Source organism: Perca fluviatilis, chromosome 14, assembly GCF_010015445.1.
Source record: "Perca fluviatilis chromosome 14, GENO_Pfluv_1.0, whole genome shotgun sequence".
NCBI lineage: Eukaryota > Metazoa > Chordata > Actinopteri > Perciformes > Percidae > Perca > Perca fluviatilis.
In genome coordinates this window covers 4050389-4074757 of record NC_053125.1, presented here as the reverse complement: position 1 = coordinate 4074757, position 24369 = coordinate 4050389, and the positions used below count along the sequence as shown (strand labels likewise).

Here is a 24369-nt window from a genome sequence, read left to right as displayed (position 1 = left end):
AAATCAAGCCAGAGAAAATAACAGTTTTCCAATGATTGTGGCATATTTACTTTCTTTTTTTAATGATCTTTTGATAGATTGTTAGTTAAAGGGTGTAGGCATAATAAAACAGGGGTGAAAATTTGAGATGAGTTTATTTGGTTTTCTGCACTCACAGCTCCCGAGCTGTCATCACAAAAATGAGTCTGTCATCATGGGCCAGATGTATAGAATGTGCACACAAAGAATATGTGGAGAACTCAAACTTATTTTAAAGGTGCAATATGTAATACTGACAGCTAGTGTTCAAAATAGTTACTGCAGTACAAATAACAACAACAACCTCGCCGTCCTCTCCACTCGACTGAACACACTTTATTGGCTTAGAATTATGGCAACAATCGCTAAACACACTGCAAACTTACGGTCCTCTCTTCCCGATTTACTGCCCCCCTCTCTTGGCTTAAAATAACTCACCGTTGTCGGCCACGTCATAAAGCCCAATATTCGGCCGAATCCGAACCCTGCATTTGGTGCATCCCTGTTTTTGCCCCACAGAAGACAGCTGTTTTCAGAGAAACATCTTTAAAAAACTACTGTACACTACATGACCTGCTCAGCAGCAAACAGCAGACATACACAGAGACTAGCTGGTGAATATAGTGGAGCATTTAGCAGCTAAGGAGACAGATATTTCCCTCAGGAGTCAGTGGGGACCAAGACAGAGCTAAAATCCAGTGTTTCAAGGTGTAAATAAGCAACTGTTTCTTACACACTCAGTATATCTCTCAAAAGCTGAATATATATATATATATACATACATATATATATCTTTTCTAAATGTTTTTGTGCTTGAGCCATGTGCTCTATTTTTAATACGGGATGCCTCTAATTGTTCTGTTGTAATGTTAGTGCTGTTGTAATATTTGTGTTGTACTCGTCTTTTGTTTTAACCTTTCTATCTTTTGTAAAGCACTTTGTAAGCTAGGTTTTGAAAGGTGCTATAGAAACAAAACTTTACTACCTTATTTACCTAAAAGGTGAACTTGTTTCCTCTGCCTTTAAGTGGCCAAAAAAATCAGTTATTGCAGTTTTGAATTTGATTAATAGTTGTGATCAATTTTATCATTTCCATCTGAGGTTTTATTTTCTTCTGTCTGCAAGATTATTTCTGTCACACATGATTTTATGCGTCTGGCCAATGGAGTTCAAGGTTTTCCCCAGGACATTGGTTAGCGAAGTGGTAAGACACATCGGCTCCTGATTGTGACCAACTGATCCTAACTGATCCTGATGTTTTCCCTGACATTGCAGCATGCTCTTCTGATAAAGTATAAAGTGAACATTGATCAGTCACCTACAGTACTCATCTATTTTTCTTGTTATCATTGTAGTAATGTAGTTACTACATGATGGTCTAAACAGCGGCTTCTCTCATAACAATATGTGGCCTTTTTGTGTGTGATGTAATACCACTGTTAATTTTCCCTAAAGCATAATATTATTTAAAAAATGAAAGTAATTTCTTCTCTTTATTCAGGCGAAGTGGGGTGCATCCACTCTATAACAGTGTGGGTTTCCCTGGACTTTATACTTTGATTGCAGGGGGAAATATCCAAACAGCTACATTGTAATGCCCCCAGTCTTTTTACATTAAAACTAGCCCATTTTAGACATTTCTATTGTTTTTTTCTCAGTGACAAAGTGACACAACACTGCGCAATAAGTGTACCCTGTTGATTTCACTGCTCTGTTTAACCTTTTACCTGTGAGCGTTTCCCATCTGTGTTGACCTGCCTCTAATGTCCCAGCCTACATTTCCCTGATTTGTGTCCTGCAGGGCTGCGGGGGGGAAGGACAGTGGCGGCGCAGTGGCTCTCTCAAAGCCGAAGCAAGAGGGAGGCCGGAACCTCAACACAGGTCAGATATCTCATCAACCTTTCTCTGATCTTTGTTTCCCTGACACTGGTCTTGCTACATCAAAAGCAACCAAAGACTACAACTGCCTTGCCTTTGGCCATTGGTTTAACAGTTTATGATTACACCAATATATCTGGCTGGTAACTAATAAAAGTCTAAAGTCTGTTCGTGGCCCCAAGAGCTAGCAGTGCTTATTACATCTAACAAGATTAAAGTGTTGTACAAAGCCAGCAAAACAGTCATTTTTCCTATAGCTAGAGCCTCACCGGTTAGTACCTCAAATGTAGAGTTGTGGGTGGAAAGGCCATGGGGGCATGAACATCAAACGGGTTCATACATACTCTGGAGTGTGTCTAAACATTTGCTTACATAATGAATCAAATGTCTAATTACACCATCTGTCAGAACGTCTATGGCCTTGGTAGTTTACATAGTTTATCATCACAGAGGACTACAAGACGCTTTAAAGAAAAGAAACACACTTCAGTCACTGTCTGGTTTTATGGATGAATGAAGGACGTCTGTTCTTGTGGTTCTGTGCTTCTATCCTGAGGGGACGCTTGACTCTGTGGTATGATTATTGATGTGGAAGCTTTTTACCGCCCTCATTTTCAGCCCACAGACCACCTCATCATCCACAACCCTCTCACTGGTCAACATGCAGCTGCGCACACACACACGCACACACACACACACGCACACACACACACACACACACACACTGTCTGTACTGTACATGCACACGTAGGTGGGAGGACAAGCACATTAAAGACTATGTGCCCATTAGAAAAATGATGAGGAGTTCCTCACCAGTTTTGCACCAGCAGCAAAATAACAGATCCTTTTAACTTAGCACAGCATATTCCAAAAAGATTAACTGCAGGACATTTGCAATAGAAGGTTTAGTAAGGTTTTGTATCAGGTGGAGTGCAGCAGCAGCTTAGAAATGGCAGAGTTAGAATAGCATGGTGTAGTTGCTTCCGCATAGAAGTGTAGTGCAATCCTGAGAGTGATGTGGCATGCCTTTATTTATCCCGCAAGGGGAAATTCACATTTGAGCTACAACCACCCCCAAACAATAACAGAACCAGTACATATTTGTTTGTTCAATACACACACAACATGTGTATTTATGAGGGTCAAAATTGGTCTACCTGACCCAAACTTTGGATGTGCATTACTGTAAGGGCTTAGAGAGGAGCTATTAAAGATGTGGAAAGTGAGTTCCAATTGTACTCGGAGCACTCAGGGCTGTAACCCGCAAACTGGGACAGTGGCTCCAGCAAATTCCAGGAACAACATCTGAGATCTCTGTCCAGAAGAGCGCGGTCCTAGTAACCGCTAAGTTACATGTACTGCACACAATCCTCAGGCCCCCAAGCCTCTGGTAGAGGACCTGAGTTTGGTGGAAGGAAAAGACATCATTGATATTTGTTATTGTTTACATGGAATTGAATCGGCTGGACTTGTCCAGCTAAGCATGGAAACATGGCTCCATCAAGGACATCTGTCCCTGCTTGGCCTGATGGTTGCCTTGGCTAGAGAGGAAAAGTAGGGGTGGGATTGAAGGGGGCAGGAGGAAAAGAGAGACTGTAGCCAAAGCTCGGCTCCACTGTGGTTTAGGGGTTAGGGGAACTGACCATGGATCCCAGGTGCATCTCTCTCCCTGCTTTCCTGTCATCTATCGCTATTTATTTTTTATTTTTCAAACAATACTTTGTTTAATATGTATGTCTTTACGTTTTTTACATATAGAAAACATACAAATAACAATGACCACAGCAATACATATAATGTATTAAGTGTGCAATGCAACAAAACAATCAAAAGATGCAAAACAAATTAAATAATTGTACAAATAAAACAATTTCTTTTTAAATAAATAACTGAAAAAGCAGCAGTAATGATGATCTTTAAGATAGTGCGACATTCTCATCCTCCAAAAATTCCAAAAAAGGTTTCCACACTTTAACAAACTGTTTTCTTTTCCCTTTAACAATATATGTAAGTCTTTCCAGTGAAAGGTATGTTGCAGTCTCCTTCAACCACAACTTTACAGAGGGCAACTTTATATTTATCCAGAAAAGAGCGATCAGTCTTCTAGCTTGAAGAAGCCCAAAATCAATCAACACTGATTGTTTAGAATTGACGACCAAATTTTCAGGGTATATAAGTTTCGCTTGCAGGGGAACATTCTTAGCTACTATCTGGGAAATGGCCCCCATCACACTCTGCCAAAATAGTTGTACTTTGGAGCATTCCCCAAACACAGTGGAACAGTGCCCTTTTTCCTCTAAACACTTACAACAAATATCTGGAATATTAGGATTTTATTCAGCTTTACTGGGGTGATATAAGTTCGCATTAGCCATTTATATTGGAGCAATTTCAATCTTGTATTAACTGTATTTTGCTGTGCCTTTAAGCATGCCACTTCCCATTCTTCTTCAGGTATATTCTCTCCGATATCGACTTTCCATGCTTCTCATCTGTCTTTGGATAATTCCTTTTCATAAAATATAAAACAAAGATACTAGACCTGTTTTAGCCAGATTTGTAATGATTAGGTTTTCAAGATTTGTCAAAGGTGGCTCAGACATTAGGTCTTTGTTTATTGATGATAAATGTTTCAGTTGTAAATATTTGAAAAAATGCTTTTTTGGTATACTATACTCCTTACATATTTGCTCAAAAGTAGTTTATCTATCGCTATTTACTTAGGAGATAACATACCCAAAGTAATGATAAATGAATAACGAAAAAGGCCAAATTTTGATTTTAATCAGGAAGTATCTGTTTACATATTTCGGTTGGTACCTAAGAAGTATTGAGGTTTAATACCCAGAAACTGGTGTAGCTTTTAGGGCCACACTTAAGTTAATGAATTATTTGGTTTGCAGCAAAGTGTTTGGAAGAAAAAGTTGATTGATTTCATAATTGCTTGCCTGACACAGAAAGGACAGTGAAATGACTGGAGCTATGGGTTGAAGCACAAACCTGAAAGCGTCTAATCTAACTATGGCAGCACATCAGGCCGTAGCCAGTTCATCCTCATCTTCCTGTTGATGATTTACTGACAGGCTCAGGCCAGCTCCCCTGATGGGCACCATGTAATTGACGGTGATCAGTGGAGGCGTCTGACTGGCTCTTGTGTATCTTAACGTTTATGATAATGAGAAAGTGGAACCCTGCTGAGAAACATAACCCATGCGGACTGAATAGCAACGCAGATTTCGGTGCCACTTAAATGCCTGCACGTTAAAGGCAACTGAAACATCGCCACATGTCACGCTAGTTAACACTACACTTGGCAGCAGGTAAACTTAGCCTACCATTAGCTAGCAGCTGGATTAACCACCTGAGCCACAGCCACCCCAAGAGAGATCAGGGGGATTAGCAAGCATTTAGGAAGCTAGTTGAGGATTGACAATACTCCAGCCAATACTAACAGCCCCGGTAGACATCGCCCAACTCTAATTGCATATTTTGCCTATTTTGTTGAGTTGCTGATTAGTGAAATGCTGAATGAATTTAAGTTTGGCTTTTATTGTGAAAGGTATAAACACTGACATGGCTCCACAAGCAGGAAAACTCAGCTTTCTCTGTAAATATGGCATGCACTGAGGAATGTATTGCTTCAGTTGACTATATTTATCATCAACACTGGACATCCACATAAAAGGTGGCAAATTTTTCCTTTACGTGGAAAGCATTCACCTTCTTTCTTACTTTCACCTTCTTCATTTTTCATACTCAGAAGAAGCTGCTCAGTGTCAGAGGTTTCATCTATCAGCACTTGTTGTTGTAGTCTGATGTCCTTCAATTATTTGTCAGGGGAGTTCAAAGACTCGCCACGGCCTCTGTCCTATTCCGCCTCGTTTTTTATCTACAGGGCCGCATCTCTTCCTAGTGATTCGATTATCTCTCACTTCACGAGCACACTGGAGATGGCAATGACATTCACCCTGGCAAGAATAGGGAGTGCACACATGGATCCATGTCTGGTGCAGACTGTGTGTGGAGGGGAGTGGGAGGGAGGTTATCTAAAGTAGCCTTTATGCAAGGGCACTTTTGCATGCACATCACATAGTCACACATGTGATTGTGTTGCATGTGTTTATTTGGGACTGTGTGCGTGTGTGTGTGTGTGTGTCAATATATATAACAACAGAGTGTATTTCCTTGTGGGATTAATAAAGTATACATTCTTCTTCCATTACCCACTAGGATTCACCTGATATGGTTTTAGAAAGCTGCCCATTGACACCGAACAAATTAAAATTTGAGAAATTATTTCCTTTGAATCTTTTAGTATTGATTGGTTCATGGTTGTAATATGTCACCATCAATTAGCATAATTGTTATTGTATTTTCTCTGGCCTGTCTCCAGTCCTATTTTAATAGAACACACAAACTGAATGTGTGCAAACTCACTCAAACTCAGCCAACCGGAAAGGTTCCGGACTGCCATGCCAGTTTTTTTTTTTGTGGATTGTTCTATAAAACAGAACTATCATGTTATTGATAGATTTTACATAATTGCCTCAGAGAACCTTTCTCTGACTTATTTTAGTATGGCTTACATGTCTCCACTTAAAACATTTGTAAGGGAGGATTCAAGGCACTTTGAGCTGTCAAATTGTAGAGTAAGGTATTTGCCCACAATTCATCACAGCACAGTTTGTATGCAGAATCATGCTGAATAAAAATGCATTTTAAAGGGGTGATAGAATGATTATATAGGGTATTTCACACTGTTCCTTAAGGTCTCCTAACATCCGTTGTACAGTCTGGAACACTGCATTTACGACCGTGGTTCATTTTCAATATCCTTGGAAAAACTTCCAAACTTTGTACTTTCTAAAGTCCTACATAGCGCAGCTCGTGTGTGTAACCTAGATTCAGAAGACTAGCTGACCTCAGGTCAGTTGTGTAGCCTATGTAAATGTTGGGGCGTGACAAAGACTAGAGACTAGAGCCAAATGAGGAGGAGTTGAGAAGTTGATGTCAACTTTTAGCTTTGTTGAGATTTGCCCGTTTTCAGCAGCAGTTTCAAATTGTGAGATTTGCAGAGGAAAGAGGTGTCAATAGGATTTTGAGGTTCTATGTATGTCCTATTTACCCACCAAACTGTCGCTTTTCAACTATGACAAATTGGTTTTGCATTCTATCACCCCTTTTAGACAATCATTCTCAATTTTCAATTCTCAAGTGATTTAAAGCTGCTGATTTTGGCAATGTATCCTTATTCCTGTATACAATATCTCACCCCAGTCTTTTCTTTGTTTTGTAGATTCACCTTCTTGCACATACATACAGTAAGCCACATTACAGTATTAATGTTTAGCAAAAAGTTGAGATAAATTCAGATAGAGTCAACCATGAGATAGAGAAAATGTGGAGCCGTTTGCCAAACGACCGACAAATCAGCGTTGGTTTTGAGGCGGGTTTAGGTGTGACGCAACAAGAAGCGACTGTTCAGTCTAAACAACATGGCAGCTTCCACGGATGAGATGAGCGTAGCTATCTCACAAGTTTTATCCAAATTAGAAAGTATTCCTTCATTGAAAGAAGAGCAAAAAACGGCACTGGAGGCTTTTCTCTGAGGAAAAGATGTTTTTGCTCTTCTCCCGACTGGTTTCGGCAAGAGTTTGATCTGATTGGTTGATTTGGCCCGTCTATCACCAACATAGGTGGTGATAGACAGATGGTTTATCCAATCAGCTAACCAGTATTTTCGCCCCTTCCCAAAAGTTCTCCAACAGAAAGTTCCCAGATGGATATGCCGAGCAAATGCGAAGCAATCCATCTGGCGGAGTCAGGTTACTGAGCATCACCTTTGTGAGGAGTGATATGATAAGCATGCATGCTAAGCATCTTTTAGAAATGGTTATGTAAGAATTGTGGTTTTATCAAATAAACTATAGTTTGGTAACTAAAACATTTCGTTAAGGTTCGACGTAAAGATCATCATTATTAATTGTTGCTGTCAAACTGTAAAAATCTTGGAAAGCTATCCACCACCCAAACTCCTTTACTTTCCTCCTTGCTACAGTAGATAAAAAGCACTCTAATTTCTGCATTTCATTTAAATAGCGCACTGCAGATTTCTCCAACATGAACGTAATTCAATTCAATTTTATTTATAGTATCACATCATAACAAGAGTTATCTCAAGACACTTTACAGATAGAGTAGGTCTAGACCACAATCTAACATGGACTAAAAATGGTGTACCTCATGAAGAGTGACATCCGATCATTATTTCTGTTATCACATTTTGTAAACCCTAAGAAGTGTATGTAGTATTTCAGATTAATGTACATAGCTTAAAGAACAAAAACCAAAACCTTGTTGAAATAAGAAGCAGCATGTCCAGGCCCGGAATGTCAAGAATCATATCCAGGTTTGTGTTAATTATCAAACATGGTAATTTCAACATTTATTTCTGTACTAGTGTGGAGGGTTCATCAAAAAAAGTAAAAAAAGATCTCCACATAGACAAATTTCTTTTCAGAATTCCATAGCGTACAACTGATTTATTCAACTTTCAGGTTAGACAACATATCCCTTATCGAGTGGCATCCTTCCAACTTGTATCAAGTATCAAGTATCAGGTGGCGTGGCAGAAGGGTAGTAAAGGCATCGACTGTATGGCCCCCAGCAGGTAACCGCATCCCTTCAGAAATAATTCCAAACAGTGCCAGGCAACAATCTAACAGGGGGTGTCCAGGCGGCATCCTTACCCTACTTCTTACCCTATCTCTAAGGGTGAGGCCGGCCATTATGCAAAGGAAAGTCCTTTTGGCCGCTTGTATGTATATAATCTTCTTTTGGTCAAGACCAAAGATGAGGGTTTTGAATGTAGATCAACAATCGATTATGACAATTTCTCGACTTGTTTCAGTACATCATGTTCTTTGGATACTGGTGAGACAATGAGATTTTCCAATCCAGGAAATTCAGTTTGAGTAATAGATTTATGAGTTTATCTGTATAATCAGATGCCAAAACACTGCACAGCAGTTTAGAATACTTTGAGAAACGTTTTTACATTTCTGGCAAGTTATCGTAACGGCAATTGTTTAATCCTCCATTACAACGATTTGCTGGTAAACAGTAGAATTACACCATTCATATTACAAAGTAATCTACCAGGATTGTGCTCGTCATATGACGGGGGCATTAGGTCACAGCAAAACTGTTGTTGAACAAACAAAGAAACAGAACTGTTTTAGCTATATTGCCCTGTAAACTGGTGTCACAGAGACACAGTGGTGGTGGGCTGGAAGGAAGAGACAAAGGTCACACGTCTCTAAGGGCCGGGGCACATCAGGCTGATTATCGGCCGTGGGACAGTCTGGCGAGGTCAGTGACTCAAATCTGTTCGGTGTGTCCTGTGCCATTGTCCGTCTGGTGGGCTATCGGAGTTCATTTTGGCCGACCTAACATGTTCGGTCGGCGGCAGGGAAGTCGGGACTCACCCGGAAATGACGAGCGGAATGAGGTGACTACAGTCTCTCAAAATCTGATGAAAATCTTTTAAACTGACCTTTGTTGAGCTGAAATGAAGACAGATTCAGCAACTGAACGGCCTATTTCTCGCTTAAAATGTTTTCAGAAACACGTTTCGGTGAACTATTTTAGTACAATATGAGATCGTATTCTGAACGGCCGCCATGACAGTCTGGCTTTCAATTTCTGGAGAAAACAAACCCATGTGACGCGTTCGTCCAATCAGCTGCCGGTTTTCATTTCTTGGGCAACATTACAGATTAGCGCCGCCTGCTGTTATAGAGATGTATTACATCTCGTCTCCTCTCGTCTTTTGGTCTGTTCTGTGGCAGTGTTTTGGACCTCGGGGACGCGACTGATCATATCGACGGGGTTTTCTGTCAACAGTCGGCCGTCGGCTATATGTGTCCCGGCCCTAAGGTGGAGCTGTAATTCTGGACTGCCATCCCACAGTTTTTCTCTGCAGCCACTGCTGCCTCGGGCACTGCTCCAAGATGTTAGTGAGGTGAAGCAGAGATGAGTGAAAGTGAGTTCATGGGAGGTAGGGTTGTGATGGCTGCCCGACATTACGATGGAGAGCAACCATCGTGATGTGTCTTTCCCCCCCGGTCAAACACACTAATCCTAGTCGCGGGCGCTGGACGGGAAATTGACAAGTGCGTCGGTCTTAAACTAGCAAAGACACAAAGACAAGATTGGCTGTAGTGATACATTCTCTCTCTCTCCCTGTCAGCTGTAGCTCGCTCTACCTTCTAACGTTGGACACAGCGGTCTCGAGTGAGAGAGAAAAAAGCGTTAAAAGTGGAGCGCTATCACACTTTCCTTTCTCCCCTCATTGGATTAAGTTTGCCGACACTACTGTCTGTGTGCGTGCATCAATAAGTAAGTCTGAGGTCCTGTAGGTACGGGACGATGTTATGCAGGATTTATGAATGTACGTTAGCAACAGGCTAATTCACGAGGGTGCTATTTTATGTGTGAGCTAATATTGCGCATCTGTTCATGTGCGCTGCAAGAGTTATGTTTCTGTTTATTGAATGCGTTATTCAGTGCAAACATAACCGTGAATGTAGTTTAAACTCAGTAATGATGGTATGTTAGGTTATTACTGTCGCTCTGTTGAAGGCAGACGTCCCACTGTACTGTCGTTACGCAGATCAGGACATCTGATTGATTTTACTGCACCGTAGTTAAATGAAAGTAGGTCATGTTGTAAAACCTACCAGCAGGGCACCATTTACAGAGGGCATTTAAATGTATCTCTAATCGTTTCTATGTTAAAGGTGCAATATGTAATATTGTGTGTAATACTGGCAGCTAGCGGTTAAAATAGTTACTGCACTACCAATTCAAAATACTGGAGAGTCGTTTCCCCCGCCCCCTCCTGCCCAGACTCGAAGTTCACGGGGGTTGCCAGGCTGAGACCGCAGCATTCACAACAACGTTGCTAGACACTTTTCTCACATAGCCAGACATTACTCCACAGCACAGCGGAGTAGCTAACGGTAGATGCTGGCTATATTGACAGTCATAAAAGCCCGTGCTCACGCGGAGCTCTGTAACCAACTGACAGACACACTTTTTCGGCTTAAAATTACAGTATGAACCGCTAAAAACACAACAACCTCACTGTCTTCTACACCCCAGTCAGGCACACTTCCTCGGCTTACAATTACAACAACGAAACGCTAAAAATACCACTACCTTACCGACGGAACACACTTCATTGGCTTAGAATTATGGCAAAAATCGCTAAACACACTGCAAACTCACAGTCCTTTTCTTCTCGGTTTACAGCCCCTCTCGTGGCTTAAAATAACTCACCGTTGTCGGCTCCAGCCGCTGACGAGGCGGCACGCTGTAAACAGCCGTGGGCTGCTTGCCTGGTTCTCCGGTAACGCTTAGCAGGTAGCAGGGTTAGCATGGCGCGCGTTAGCCAGGACCAGTCGGGATCACTTTACGGGCTGTGTCTCAATTGTTTTCGCAGTAACCAACTCCGGGTACTCTAGCTATATAATTCAATGTGAGAACACAAATGTTGAAATGACAAAAATGCCCGTCCCTAGTAGCTGTGATAAATTAGCCTGAAGCTAATGCTTACCGGTTCAGGAGAAAATAAGCCAACTCTGCGTCCTTTTGGGCTCTAAGCTGTCTCCATCTTTCAAATACATCTCCATTATTTACCAGGGGGTTGTTATGTCTCTGGTCACGCAACTGTTAGAAACATGCTGTTTTCTTTTTTTTAGGTCGGGTAGAATCTATCTCCATTGATCCTGTTTGTTTGTTTGCTGCTTTCATGGCTGTACTAACGTTACAGCTGTAGCGCGCTGGGTTTACGTTTTTACAGGTATATCTGGCAACCCGGCCTGGCTGTCAAACTGGGCCGTTGATAACAACACACAGATCAAAACATAAACATAAATTCCGTCACGGAATGTAAATTTCAAAAAGAAAAAATACTGAAATTAGCATTGTTGTCAGAAACGATAGTATTTCAGTTTAACATGTGTCCTTAATATCTGATGAGGCATTGGTGTCATTTTTGGATTTATTACAGTACAAATATTACATATTGGACCTTTAACTGTTGGCCCATAGCAGTAGGAAAAAATATTTATGTAAAGCTACCGCTACCCCCAACGACGATATCATCGTCCATCACGATGTTTTAATGTAACCATCGTCAACTGCCAATTTAGGGGACATCGCCCAACCCTAATGGGAGGTTTATTTTAAGAATGATTGTTTAAAATGACCTTTTAAGATATGAAATGGTGATCAATGTTTTTTTAAAGATATTTTTGTTCATGACTTTTTCCATCAAACCTCAATTGTCAAGTCTGCATTTAGGTAACAAAGAAAGAGTGACAGTTGCTTGTTTTTGTGAGCAGAATTCCATGTGAAAAACAGTTTAATCTTCCCAATGTGCAAACATGCTCTAGTGAAAACAAAAGCAGGCTTATCAACATGTAGACAGAACCAAATTACATGTTTGCTTGTTGTGAATGCGGTTCATCACATTGTCCTCCACCCTTACTGACAGGAAGGAGCTGCGCTACGGTCTGTTCACTGGTGCTACGTTCACTTTTTCTCTCTCTTTGTGTACATCTGGCATTTGTAGCTCCCCTGCTTTTCTGCTTTGTGTGTATTGAGCAAAGTCAGCAATAAGCTGCTATTTGTATTCGTGCCAAGTAGAGATGTTCCGATACCGATACCAGTATCGGTATCGGCTCCGATACTGCCTAAAACGCTGGTATCGGTATCGGGAAGTACTGGAGTTTATGCACCGATCCGATACCACGTAATGAAGCCCTAAAGAAAATCTACGTTAAAGTAGTTTATTTATGTTCTTTTTCATTATAACTATAAAAGAAAGTTCTGGGGCATTCCTTGTTTGCGTTTGTTCATGTTTCACAAAGCGTTTAACCTGAGCCAGACCGACAACAAAGAACGAAATCATATCACATCCATACAGAGATAGTAGTATACAGATGTTAAAACATAATGAAATATATGACACGCTGGTATCGGATCGGTACTCGGTATCGGCCGATACGCAAGTTCAGGTATCGGAATCGGTATCGGGAAGCAAAAAAGTGGTATCGGACCATCTCTAGTGCCAAGCCCACCTTCTCACCGCTGTGTGCCAGGTTTGGGTTTCACCTCAGAGTAATTTTCTTGAATTGATACTTAGTGTTGATATCTTTGTGTGTTTTGTTGTAAGCACTTGATGCCTCAAAATTGGCATTTATAGTAAATAGTAAGTTATTATTTTCCTCCACACTGTATTCTTTCGTGGTAGTAAACCCTCTTCAAAAGATTTTATACATCACATGGGACTAGGGCTGTAGCCAGGGGAGGATTAGAAATACATGCAGTGTTTACCACTGTGGTGGCAACGCATGCACAATTTTATTTTAATTAGTTGACTTTGCCTTTGTTACTGGAGCATGTATGGCCTATTGCCTAATTTCCATGGTCCAGCTCGACTTGACTCAACTCACTTTTGTTACCAGGTCCTTTTCTGTATTTTGCTTTCCATAAACAGGTTTAGATTATCTTGAGTAACCAGAGGGGTATTGCACAAAACCAGGATAAGGGATTAAGCCGGGATATTCAGGTTATCCTGGATGAATTTAGCTTTGACTTGGTTGCACAAAAGCAGGTTGAATTAAACCCAGCCAAGTAACCATGGCGATTTATTCTTTGCAGCTAGCCTGGTCCAGAGCAGGCTAACAGGCAGGCTAAGATTAATCCTGGAGTCTGATGTGTTAAATCAGCTGACGCTCTGATCCGAAATAAACGTGTTTAACAGTTATTCCGTTGTCTTCTGAATGTGTTCTGCTTTATTTTTATTAACATGCATTACTTGTCACTATTGCTGTCACGAGTTTGATTTAAATCCTACTACTGCAGTTGTTGAGATGGTAATGGTAAAAAGTGGGACGATACGGAGGAAATGGGCTTTTCCTGCTGTCCCCGTGGAATGTGCCCCGTGCTACGCGGGGAGGCGGGGGGAGGCAGGGGGATCCTCCCACACCGTGCAGCGGACTCTAAAAGCGGACTTTTAGCATCAATAACGACGACAATGGCACCAAACGTCCTTTTTTTACCAAATGGGAGTGAGAATGTGTTGGAATGCCACAAAGCTTCTTCATCATTTTATTTTGGGGCTGTCACTTGTCATCTTGGAGCTTGGGAGTGAGAAAAAAAAAAACATGAATAATAACAGGGTACATTGTTTTACAGATATGCTTACAGTGTGTATTGAAGTCACTTCTTTTTCTAGTTTTTGTCCAGTCATGCTTGTTCTGTATGAACATTAATTGTAGAAAGATATTTAGAATTAGACATAGCTTATGGAGATCTGTGCATATGGTTGTAAAACATATTCTCGCATTATGAATAAGCTTTGAAATTAAGCCTAGTCCTTATAAATTTCCCAGGAACAAGAATTATTTTTTTATTTATATAGTGCTTTACAGGCTACTCCAAGACACTTTACACTAAAACCAGCACATTTGGCGCATAAAAACAGATACAGCAATAAAACCAACACATAAAACAAGCATATTAAAGCAATTAAAACGTGGAGTGACTAAGTAGATTTTTTTTAAATCCATACGTATTCAGTCGGTCCGCTATTGTCTGTCGGTCTTTTTTTTCGTTTGATAACAGCCGTATTTCCCTTTTTGCATATTATATGTTTCACCTCCTCGTAAATTTCCATTAGAAGCTGCTGCTCAGCAGGTGAAACATATGCTGCGCACGTCTTTTCCATTTCTGCATCAGTAAATCTGTGATCGATACCGTGGTCTATTTAAGAAATCCGTGAACGTGCACTTATCCCAGCTATCTACTCCTGGCTTGACATAGCTTCACCTACTTATCCTGGCTCGGCAAACGTGCAACCGATTAAGCCGCGATGAGTGGATCACACTAAGTCAAGCTGCGCTTTTTCATTTATCCTGGATTTCTTTATTCTACTTTTGTGCAATAGGCCCCCGGTCGTGATTTCTGGAAAGAGACATTGCTGTTGAGTATGTAGTTACATTATATTCGAAAGAAAGCAGAGATTTCTACGGCCGATTTCTCCAAACTAAGGCAACTCACACCAAACGATTTAGATCAATTGTACTATAAGTAAGAGGAAAAATATGTATTTTAGATTTTGGGGTGAACTGTTGCATTAAACTGTTCAGATACAATTTGAAGCAAGATTTTGAATTGTGTTATTTACCTGAATTTGACTGCTGTAATATTTTTGTCAGTTTGTATTAGCAACAAACAACTAGCAGAAGTGTTCCTTATCTGATGGTACAGACATCGTCTGTCACACCATTCAACGTTGGAAGAAGGTGCACACTTCAACTCACAGATTGCAAAAGTCAGCAGAAACTCCAGGGATTTCTTTTATTTTCCATCAGCAACATCTCCTTTTTGCTTTGTATCTTTATACATTATAATTTGGTTTGGTTCACCCAAATGAGAAAACATATTTTCTCATGTAACTCTGGTGGTATTAAGCTGTTCAAGTCATTTTGGTTTAATTAGTCTAGATATTTGTCTCCACACTCCAATAACATTGAGATGAATGGAATTTAATTTGTGTTGATCACAATAAAAAAAAATAATAATTAGCAGCACCAGTCGCTATGGAACTAGGGGACAGCATGTTCTGAGGATCATCCAGAGTAATGGAGACAAATTTTGTAATTTGGGTGAACCTCTGAGAAAGTCAAGTCATACAACTCAGGGTTACTGCAGGTTTGTCGCCCACGTCTAAACATTTTCAACTCCACTAGACTTTTCCTCACCACAGTGTGCACTGATTGGAATTCTCAATTGATCGAAAATAAATTGCCAACACTTGGATAATTGATCAGTGATTTAAGTGAATTATCAAGTGAAAATGCCAAACATGTTGGTTCCAGCTTGCCACGTGAAAATATGTTTTATATTAATTTCAAATTATTATCTTTTGGTTTTTGAAATGTTTGTCAAAGTAGTCACTTTGGGAATATGTGATGGGTGTTTTTAAACTTTTTTTCTGACATTTTAAAGACTAAAATATTATTGAATTTGTCGAAAAGATAATAAGAAGATGGGACAGGATAATCAACAACTAAAATAATAGTAATTAATGTTAGTTACAACACCTACACCTCTCAGTTTCACTTTGTGTTGTATCTGTACACACCTCATAACACTGTAAGGCCAAAAGTAATTGGACAAAGCTGCCAATATAGTTCTCTTTATTTTGGCTACAATGTCTACAAACTTGTTTAAGGACACATGAGATTAAAATGAATATTACAAGCACAAAGCTAAAATGCTGCACAGGTACAGGGCAGTCAGGTGTGGGGGACAAAGAGGCGTGCAAGTGTCAACAGTGAGCTTTCATCACTTTATTTTTTTTTTTTTTCTCTCTCTTTTTTTTTTTTTTTTTTTTCTCTCTCTCCAGGGTCCAGAGAGCAGTAGGGTCTATGTGTGAAAATGTGTTTGCTTCTTTTTTTACTCCTAAATCCAGATATTGTACCAACCTTTGCATTCTAAAAACCGGACAAAATTGAAACCGTCATTCTGCATACAAATCCAAGCTATCAACAATGTAGGCTGTGTGGGGGTGGAAGAGCACTAGAAAATATTCAGGGAGAGAAAATATTGCCACACTTCAAAGCACCAGATTGTGTTATACAAATCTAAATTAATTTACTGCTGTCAGGGAGAGTGGACTATTGTTTGATTTTTCGAAGGCTTAACATTTTTATGAACCATCAACAACAATGGATCGCAAAAAATGTTAGATAGCCGGCAGCTCTTCAACACAACCTGATAGCTTTTGATTGAATAACATAGCAGCTAACTGATTATTGTGTATCTATTCATGCCAAATGAAAGTATCCAAAATTGCTTGGGGAATTGTCAAGATTTTATGACCGTCCTATTATGAATACTAGAACGGGGGCATTGATTCTATCAATTAAAATCATAGTGAACTGTTTCTAAACTTAAACTGTACCTTAAAACTGCACTTATCAATTTGTTTATGAGAACAATGTGTCACTTTGGGCGACACCTTTTCCCATAAGACAAAGTCTAAGTCGGATAAACCCACTGTACACTAGCTGCTCAACACCAAACAGCAGTGTATGGAGCATTTAGCAGCTAAAGAGACAGATATTTCTCTCCGGAGTTGGTGGTTGGTGGAGAGTTGCCCAGTGGCGCATGAAGCCTTCATGGAGCCAAAAATGACCCAGATGATCGGCACTACTTCCACATTGTGCGGCCCATAGAGCAGGCGCACTAGAGACCTCCGCTACTCAAAAGAAATGTATCCACTGATTTACAGATGTCTTCTCGCCATGTAAGTCTATGGGAAAAAGTATTTTTGGGCCAGAGGGCATCACGGCCCGGGAGATGGAATTCCCCCGTTCAGTCGCTTTGTTCAGTTTGCTTCAAAGCCTGGCAAACTTGATTACCTGATTACCTTGCTCAAATTCTGTGCCACTGTTACCAAATCCTGAGTGCAGTAGAAATAATAAGCGTTAAATCCATCATTGCCAACTTTTGAAACAGCACTCCAGGGTAGTAGAGGTGACTGACAAGACAAAAAGTTAAGCAATACGTAAGCAAACTCCTAGGTAGCTAGTACCAACAAGAACACCCTCATAGAAAAATAATGTCTAGAGATAGTATTCATTATTTGGCCACGAAACAGCTTCTGTATACACAGCAGAACCAGATTAACTAGCAGTTTATTGAGAGCTTTGACTATTTTTTCTATTTCTATTTAAGTGTCCATTTTAAGCGCCATCAGCTTTGAATGCCATTTATGTAACAGATGAGGGGTGTGTAAATATTGTAATGTAAAAACAGCCCCTCTTTTGATATAAATTAACTAAATAATCCTATATTTACAAAATGCTCTCGCTTCTGATAGAGTAGGTAGGTGCTATCAGTGTTGAGAGGTACCACCTTTTCCTCATTGTGAGCCAGGAAAAGCCTTTCACATTGCAGAAATGTTGAGTTGTCGCTGCAGAAAAAGCACTACCATTTAGGTGTGACAGGTACCAGTACCACATGCTTAAATGTAGTGCAGACATTATTAATGTTAGCAGTTATGCCTGTGTTTGACTAATCAAAATGTCTGCCATTAGAAAGGTCTATTAAGGGGAAAAACCGACAAAGCTAACTAAAACTACTTCAAACAGAAGTTTAAAGACATCACAGTACTTCCTCCACTGTTTGACTGACAGCTGATCAAAATACAAACGCAGCATAGCGTGAGCTCCTTGCATGAAAGATGCAAAGTAGATGGGTAGATTCCACAGACTATCACTTTAACTATTTTTATGTTGCTCGTTACTTTTCCTCATTCTGATTAGAGAGCTTGATTGTCCCTGAGATTTCAGTAGTCTATAATACACATTTTCTGTCTCCTGAAGTCTTAAATTTGTATTGCCAGGACATACTGTATTAAATGAATTTAAATGAAACTGACCCCCAGTGCTTCCCTTTGCCAACTGCTGGAGACACAGCTGTGCTGAAATTCTGTTTTCCTACCTGATTGACAATGAGATATTAAGCAATGCTGGAACTGCTCATTCCCAGTATACATCTGGTTGCTTCTCCATGTGACTATTGTTGAGTAATAAACTGGCAAACCATATCCACTAAACCTCCATCTGGACACAAACATATGACACCAGTGGCCCGATGCACAAATGACTCTGATAGTAAAACTGACACTTTACTTTTCAACTTAAGTCTAAACTCTGTTAGTGACCCTTACAGACTGCAATTTGTATTACACCCTACTATTTTACTTGTCTTAGAGCCTTACCAGCATGATGGCTAGAAATTCTAAGTTTTGTCCTGAGGTTGGCCCGAGAGGAAAGGTAATTGGGTCATTAGATAAAAAATCGGTTTATATGGTTTATCTGTTTGGCAGGAATAAAGTGCTCTTTTTTACATTCTTCACTCAGCACTTTCATCACTTTTGAGCACACCATGACTTCTGTCCAAAGGTGTGCACCAATTTCTCCTTTTGCATGATTGAACTTGTGAACCTGCCCCTCTTGTGATTGGATTTATGCCTTCAAGGGAAGAGTTGTGCCTCATGGTGGCGTTAGATGAACGTCAGGGTGTCCCAAAATCATTAGGAGACCACAAATGTCTGAACGTAAAATGTCTGTCCTAGGGATGCTAATTTTAGATTTTTTTCCTGAGCGATAGCTGGCACTTGTTAACCGATCATTAACCGCTAACCAGAAAGCAGGCAACAGAGGCCCAGCTTACCCATCCAGGAGGCTAGGATATATACTGTCTGCGTTTGCCGACAACTGCGGATTTGTGCTGGTCGCACAGGCACGATGTTCCATGCATTATCGTGGACACATGCAGCCACTTTCCTGGAACTGGCAACCGACACAGACTGCAGCTGTCTGTGGAGCATATGTCCGAGGCGAGCCCATCTCCAGCACATCCACTTGCAAGGTTGTCAGCTGTGTGTCTGCCTGGCATACTCTGTGTGTAGGTCGGCCGATTTAACCTGCCAGTCCTCATCGATATAGTAGCATGTGTCATGTAGCTCTACGCTGTGAGTGCTGTCCAGCAGAGAGCCACAAGCACAAAAAATAGCAGCTTAAAATGCAACTTCCTTGCGGTTAAGAAATAGGCTATTTTTATTTTATTTTTTTATATATATTTTTTTATATTATATAATATTTTTTTTGTTTTAATAATATTGCTTTTAACCATCAACTGATCGGTCAAAATTCTTATTGTCGGTTAACAGTGAAAACGTTTAATCATTAACGTCACTAGTATGTCCAGTTACTTGTCAAGATATCTTACTGTGGACCAAAATGTTTGCTCTTTTGTGTATCCTTTTGTGTATGAACACTACTAATAAATCCACTGAGACATTTTTGATTCATTTCAAAATTAAAATCGATTAATACCCTTTTCTGGGAAAATTAATATAGGCCACAGTCCTTGGATGGAGTTTATAAAGAAAGAAAGAAAGAAAGAAAGAAAGAAAGAAATAAACCAAACCCAAACCAGGAGATGTGGAACCTATGCGCAGGAGAATCAAGAGAGAGAACAATCAAACATGACTTGTATAAATAGTCTTGGTTGAGGCCTACCCAGGTGTCCACCAATCAACTAACGAGCCCTCCAAAACTGCCAGCTCAACCAATAAAGCCAAAAGCAGGCAGAAAAGGGAGGGTTCGTAACATCCACTCAGACATTTTTGATTTGTTTCAAAATTAAAATCGATTACTACCCCTTTCTGGGAAAATTAATATAGGCCACAGTCCTTGGATAGAGTTTATAGTCATCAGTGCTCAGTGCTCATCAGTAAATGTGACAGCAGACCTTTTTTCTACTGTCATCCAGTCCCAAACATGTGTCAGTAGTTGTTTATCTCATCAACCAACAATAACATATTGTAGCCATCTCCAACAGTGCATAAGAAAAATTTGATTCATTCTTATTACCCTATATTCTGGTCATGAGTTATGAGGACTAACACAGCTGCCTTTGCCGTATCCCAAGATCCTCCTCTAATGTTTTTTTAAAACATGGATATCATATCTTTTAAATCCCTTGTGCTCATTCACATCTTGTTTGAGGTTGGGCTTGTGGGTCTGATGCTGTAAAGGAGATTAGGGATTCTGACAATTGGGTCCAGAGAGCTCCTGAGGGGGGACTTGAACAACCTGATGAAGTTTCATTCAGCTCTAATTTAATTCTCTAGAAATGATCTCAGTCAGACACCATATACAGTGCCTTGCGAAAGTATTCGGCCCCCTTGAACGTTTCGACCTTTTGCCACATTTCAGGCCTCAAACATAAAGATATAAAACTGTAATTTTTTGTGAAGAATCAACAACAAGTGGGTCCCAATTATGAAGTGGAACGAAATTCATTGGCTATTTCAAACTTTTTTAACAAATAAAAAACTGAAAAAGTGGGCGTGCAAAATTATTCAGCCCCTTTACTTTCAGTGCAGCAAACTCTCTCCAGAAGTTCAGTGAGGATCTCTGAATGATCCAATGTTGACCTAAATGACTAATGATGATAAATAGAATCCAGCTGTGTGTAATCAAGTCTCCGTATAAATGCACCTGCTCTGTGATAGTCTCAGAGGTCCGTGTAAAGCGCAGAGAGCATCATGAAGAACAAGGAACACACCAGGCAGGTCCGAGATACTGTTGTGGGAAGAGTTTAAAGCCGGATTTGGATACAAAAAGATTTCCCAAGCTTTAAACATCCCAAGGAGCACTGTGCAAGCGATAATATTGAAATGGAAGGAGTATCAGACCACTACAAATCTACGAAGACCCGGCCGTCCCTCTAAACTTTCAGCTCATACAATGAGAAGACTGATCAGAGATGCAGCCAAGAGGCCCATGATCACTCTGGATGAACTGCAGAGATCTACAGCTGAGGTTGGAGACTCTGTCCATAGGACAACAATCAGTCGTATACTGCACAAATCTGGCCTTTATGGAAGAGTGGCAAGAAGAAAGCCATTTCTTAAAGATATCCATAAAATATGCGTTTAAAGTTTGCCAAAAGCCACCTGGGAGACACACCAAACGTGGAAGAAGGTGCTGTGGTCAGATGAAACCAAAATCGAACTTTTTGGCAACAATGCAAAACGTTATGTTTGGCGTAAAAGCAACACAGCTCATCACCCTGAACACACCATCCCCACTGTCAAACATGGTGGTGGCAGCATCATGGTTTGGGCTTGCTTTTCTTCAGCAGGGACAGGGAAGATGGTTAAAATTGATGGGAAGATGGATGGAGCCAAATACAGGACCATTCTGGAAGAAAACCTGATGGAGTCTGCAAAAGACCTGAGACTGGGACGGAGATTTGTCTTCCAACAAGACAATGATCCAAAACATAAAGCAAAATCTACAATGGAATGGTTCACAAATAAACATATCCAGGTGTTAGAATGGCCAAGTCAAAGTCCAGACCTGAATCCAATCGAGAATCTGTGGAAAGAACTGAAAACTGCTGTTCACAAACGCTCTCCATCCAACCTCACTGAGCTCGAGCTGTTTTGCAAGGAGGAATGGGCAAAAATGTCAGTCTCTCGATGTGCAAAACTGATAGAGACATACCCCAAGCGACTTACAGCTGTAATCGCAGCAAAAGGTGGCGCTACAAAGTATTAACTTAAGGGGGCTGAATAATTTTGCACGCCCAATATTTCAGTTTTTTATTTGTTTAAAAGGTTTGAAATATCCAATAAATTTCGTTCCACTTCATGATTGTGTCCCACTTGTTGATTCTTCACAAAAAATTACAGTTTTATATCTTTATGTTTGAGGCCTGAAATGTGGCAAAAGGTCGAAAAGTTCAAGGGGGCCGAATACTTTCGCAAGGCACTGTATAACATTGACTGTTGTAATCATACTGCCAGTCACCCCGAGTGTAGAGTCTAAATGATCGAATAGAATCATCCCAGGCCTATATGAGACAACAGCTTATCAATTGGTGGCTTGTTTCCTTGTGTGTATATGTTTGAGTCAATAACATGGGAACATTTGAACATAATCATTTATTGATCAACCTGTCAACATGATCCCAAAGTAGATTATTTTTCCTTGCAATCTCCTCGATAAAAGTCCAGGTAGATTTAAAGTAGTATAATAATAACTGAACACAGATACTCACATATAACTGATTAAATGATAATAACTTGATTTGCACAGCACCTTTTCACTTTTTTAATTTATAGATTGGTTCTTTTACTTTAACATTTTTACAGAGGCTGTCACATAAGAAGCCTGTGAATCCTCCAGTTTTCCTCAAGTGTCAATCATATTATTTTCTATTTTCAACTAACTGCTTCAAAATATTAATATTCCTCTAGTCCACTAGTTACACTTTTTAAATAGTCTATTTTACTGCAGGCATTGCTTCATTACATCTTGTCATATTCCATTAGTCCCTTTAAAATCAAAAACATGTCCGTCTTAGCTTTAGAATTCTGGACAGTGCTCCTTCCTTTGCATGCCAAACACAGGGCAGCATGACAAATCAGATGATTTTACTAATTTACGGCAGTTTTACATCATCATGGCATAACTGGTAAAGCCATCAGGAGACATCACAGTTTTTGTTGAAACCATCAATCCAGTCTGTTTCTGTGGCAGAAAAAAATGTAATGCTCAGCTTCTAGGCCCACATTAACAAAAGTCCTAAAAGTACTCGTTTAACGTTTAAACTTCTACATTTTCATTACAACCAAGCAAATTTCATCTGCTGATGAAGATCATGTGATCCGATTAAAAGCTCTAGTAAGTGTGCCCGAGATGAGATTCATTTGTCAAACTATTTAAAAATTGTATTATCTCATTAAATTATTCTCATCAAACTAAGTATCAAATCTTTTGCAATGAATTTGGTGTGGTCTGGAAAAATTTAAAATTATTTTGTCAGCATTACAAGCTGTTATTTGTAGCTTAATATATCCAGCAACATGTCTCCCTGATCAAGAAGAAAGATGTGTTAGGTGCATCTAAATATAGTGTGTCAAAAGTATAAAGAATGCCTTCAAGGTCTTAAGCTATGCTTTTAAACACAATCATGGCTATTTATTTTGCTGGTGCTTATGTTCCTGTCAATAAAATCAGAAACTGAAGCCAGCTCAGAGGATAAAAGGATTGCCAGTTTATATATAATGAAGTGTTTTGGGTGGAGAAAGTTAGTGGGAGAGAGACATTAACAGATGTACCATGGCAGTAAAAGAGAGCATGGATAGATCTGTTGGGAGTCTTGTTTTGATCGCAGCGAGGTTGGCTTTCTGAACTGCATGGAGGGAGAGTCTACAGCTGTGCTATTCCAATAGGAGAGGCTCCTTTGATCAGGCTCTCTTTAGAATACAGAGACATCTTCGACAATAAGCAGGGAGATGTCAGTCTTCTGGGGTTTAGGGATATTTCAAGGCGCACAAATGGGATATGACTTGTTTTCAAAGCAATTTTTTAGTTTGAATAGTGAGCGTTGCCAACTCGCACACACAACCGTGACTCATCAAAAACACACAGGCGAAGACATGGAGCATGACACCAGCATACCAGAACACAAAAACACAGAAAACACTTCTTTGTTACATTCACCATGACAACCAGCAGAAATCAGATCCCTTTTCTCTAGATAAGCCCTTTCCTAAACAATCTATCTTGTCCACTGAGATAAGGGTGTTGGCTGCATGTCGACAAACAGGCAGCACATTTAAACACTGTCAAATTAATAAAGAACCTTTCACGGTTTCCTCCTATCCATTCATCTTTGTCCACCCTGACTTTTGTCAGGGTGGACATAAATTAAATTAAATTAAATTTTATTTATTTAATAAAATTAAATAAATAAAACAATAAAAATAAACACACACATGAATCAAATGTACAGTTTTACAATAAG

General features: G+C 40.0%; 1 protein-coding gene across 1 annotated transcript in view; it reads left to right on the top strand.

The window, feature by feature from the left end:
* The window catches only part of adam19a (ADAM metallopeptidase domain 19a), a 314399-nt gene that overhangs the window by 43627 nt on the left and 246403 nt on the right, over positions 1–24369 (top strand). The window contains exon 2 of the mRNA XM_039822508.1: positions 1820–1899. Coding sequence (XP_039678442.1) covers positions 1820–1899 — 80 coding nt within the window. The remainder of the gene's footprint in view (positions 1–1819; positions 1900–24369) is intronic.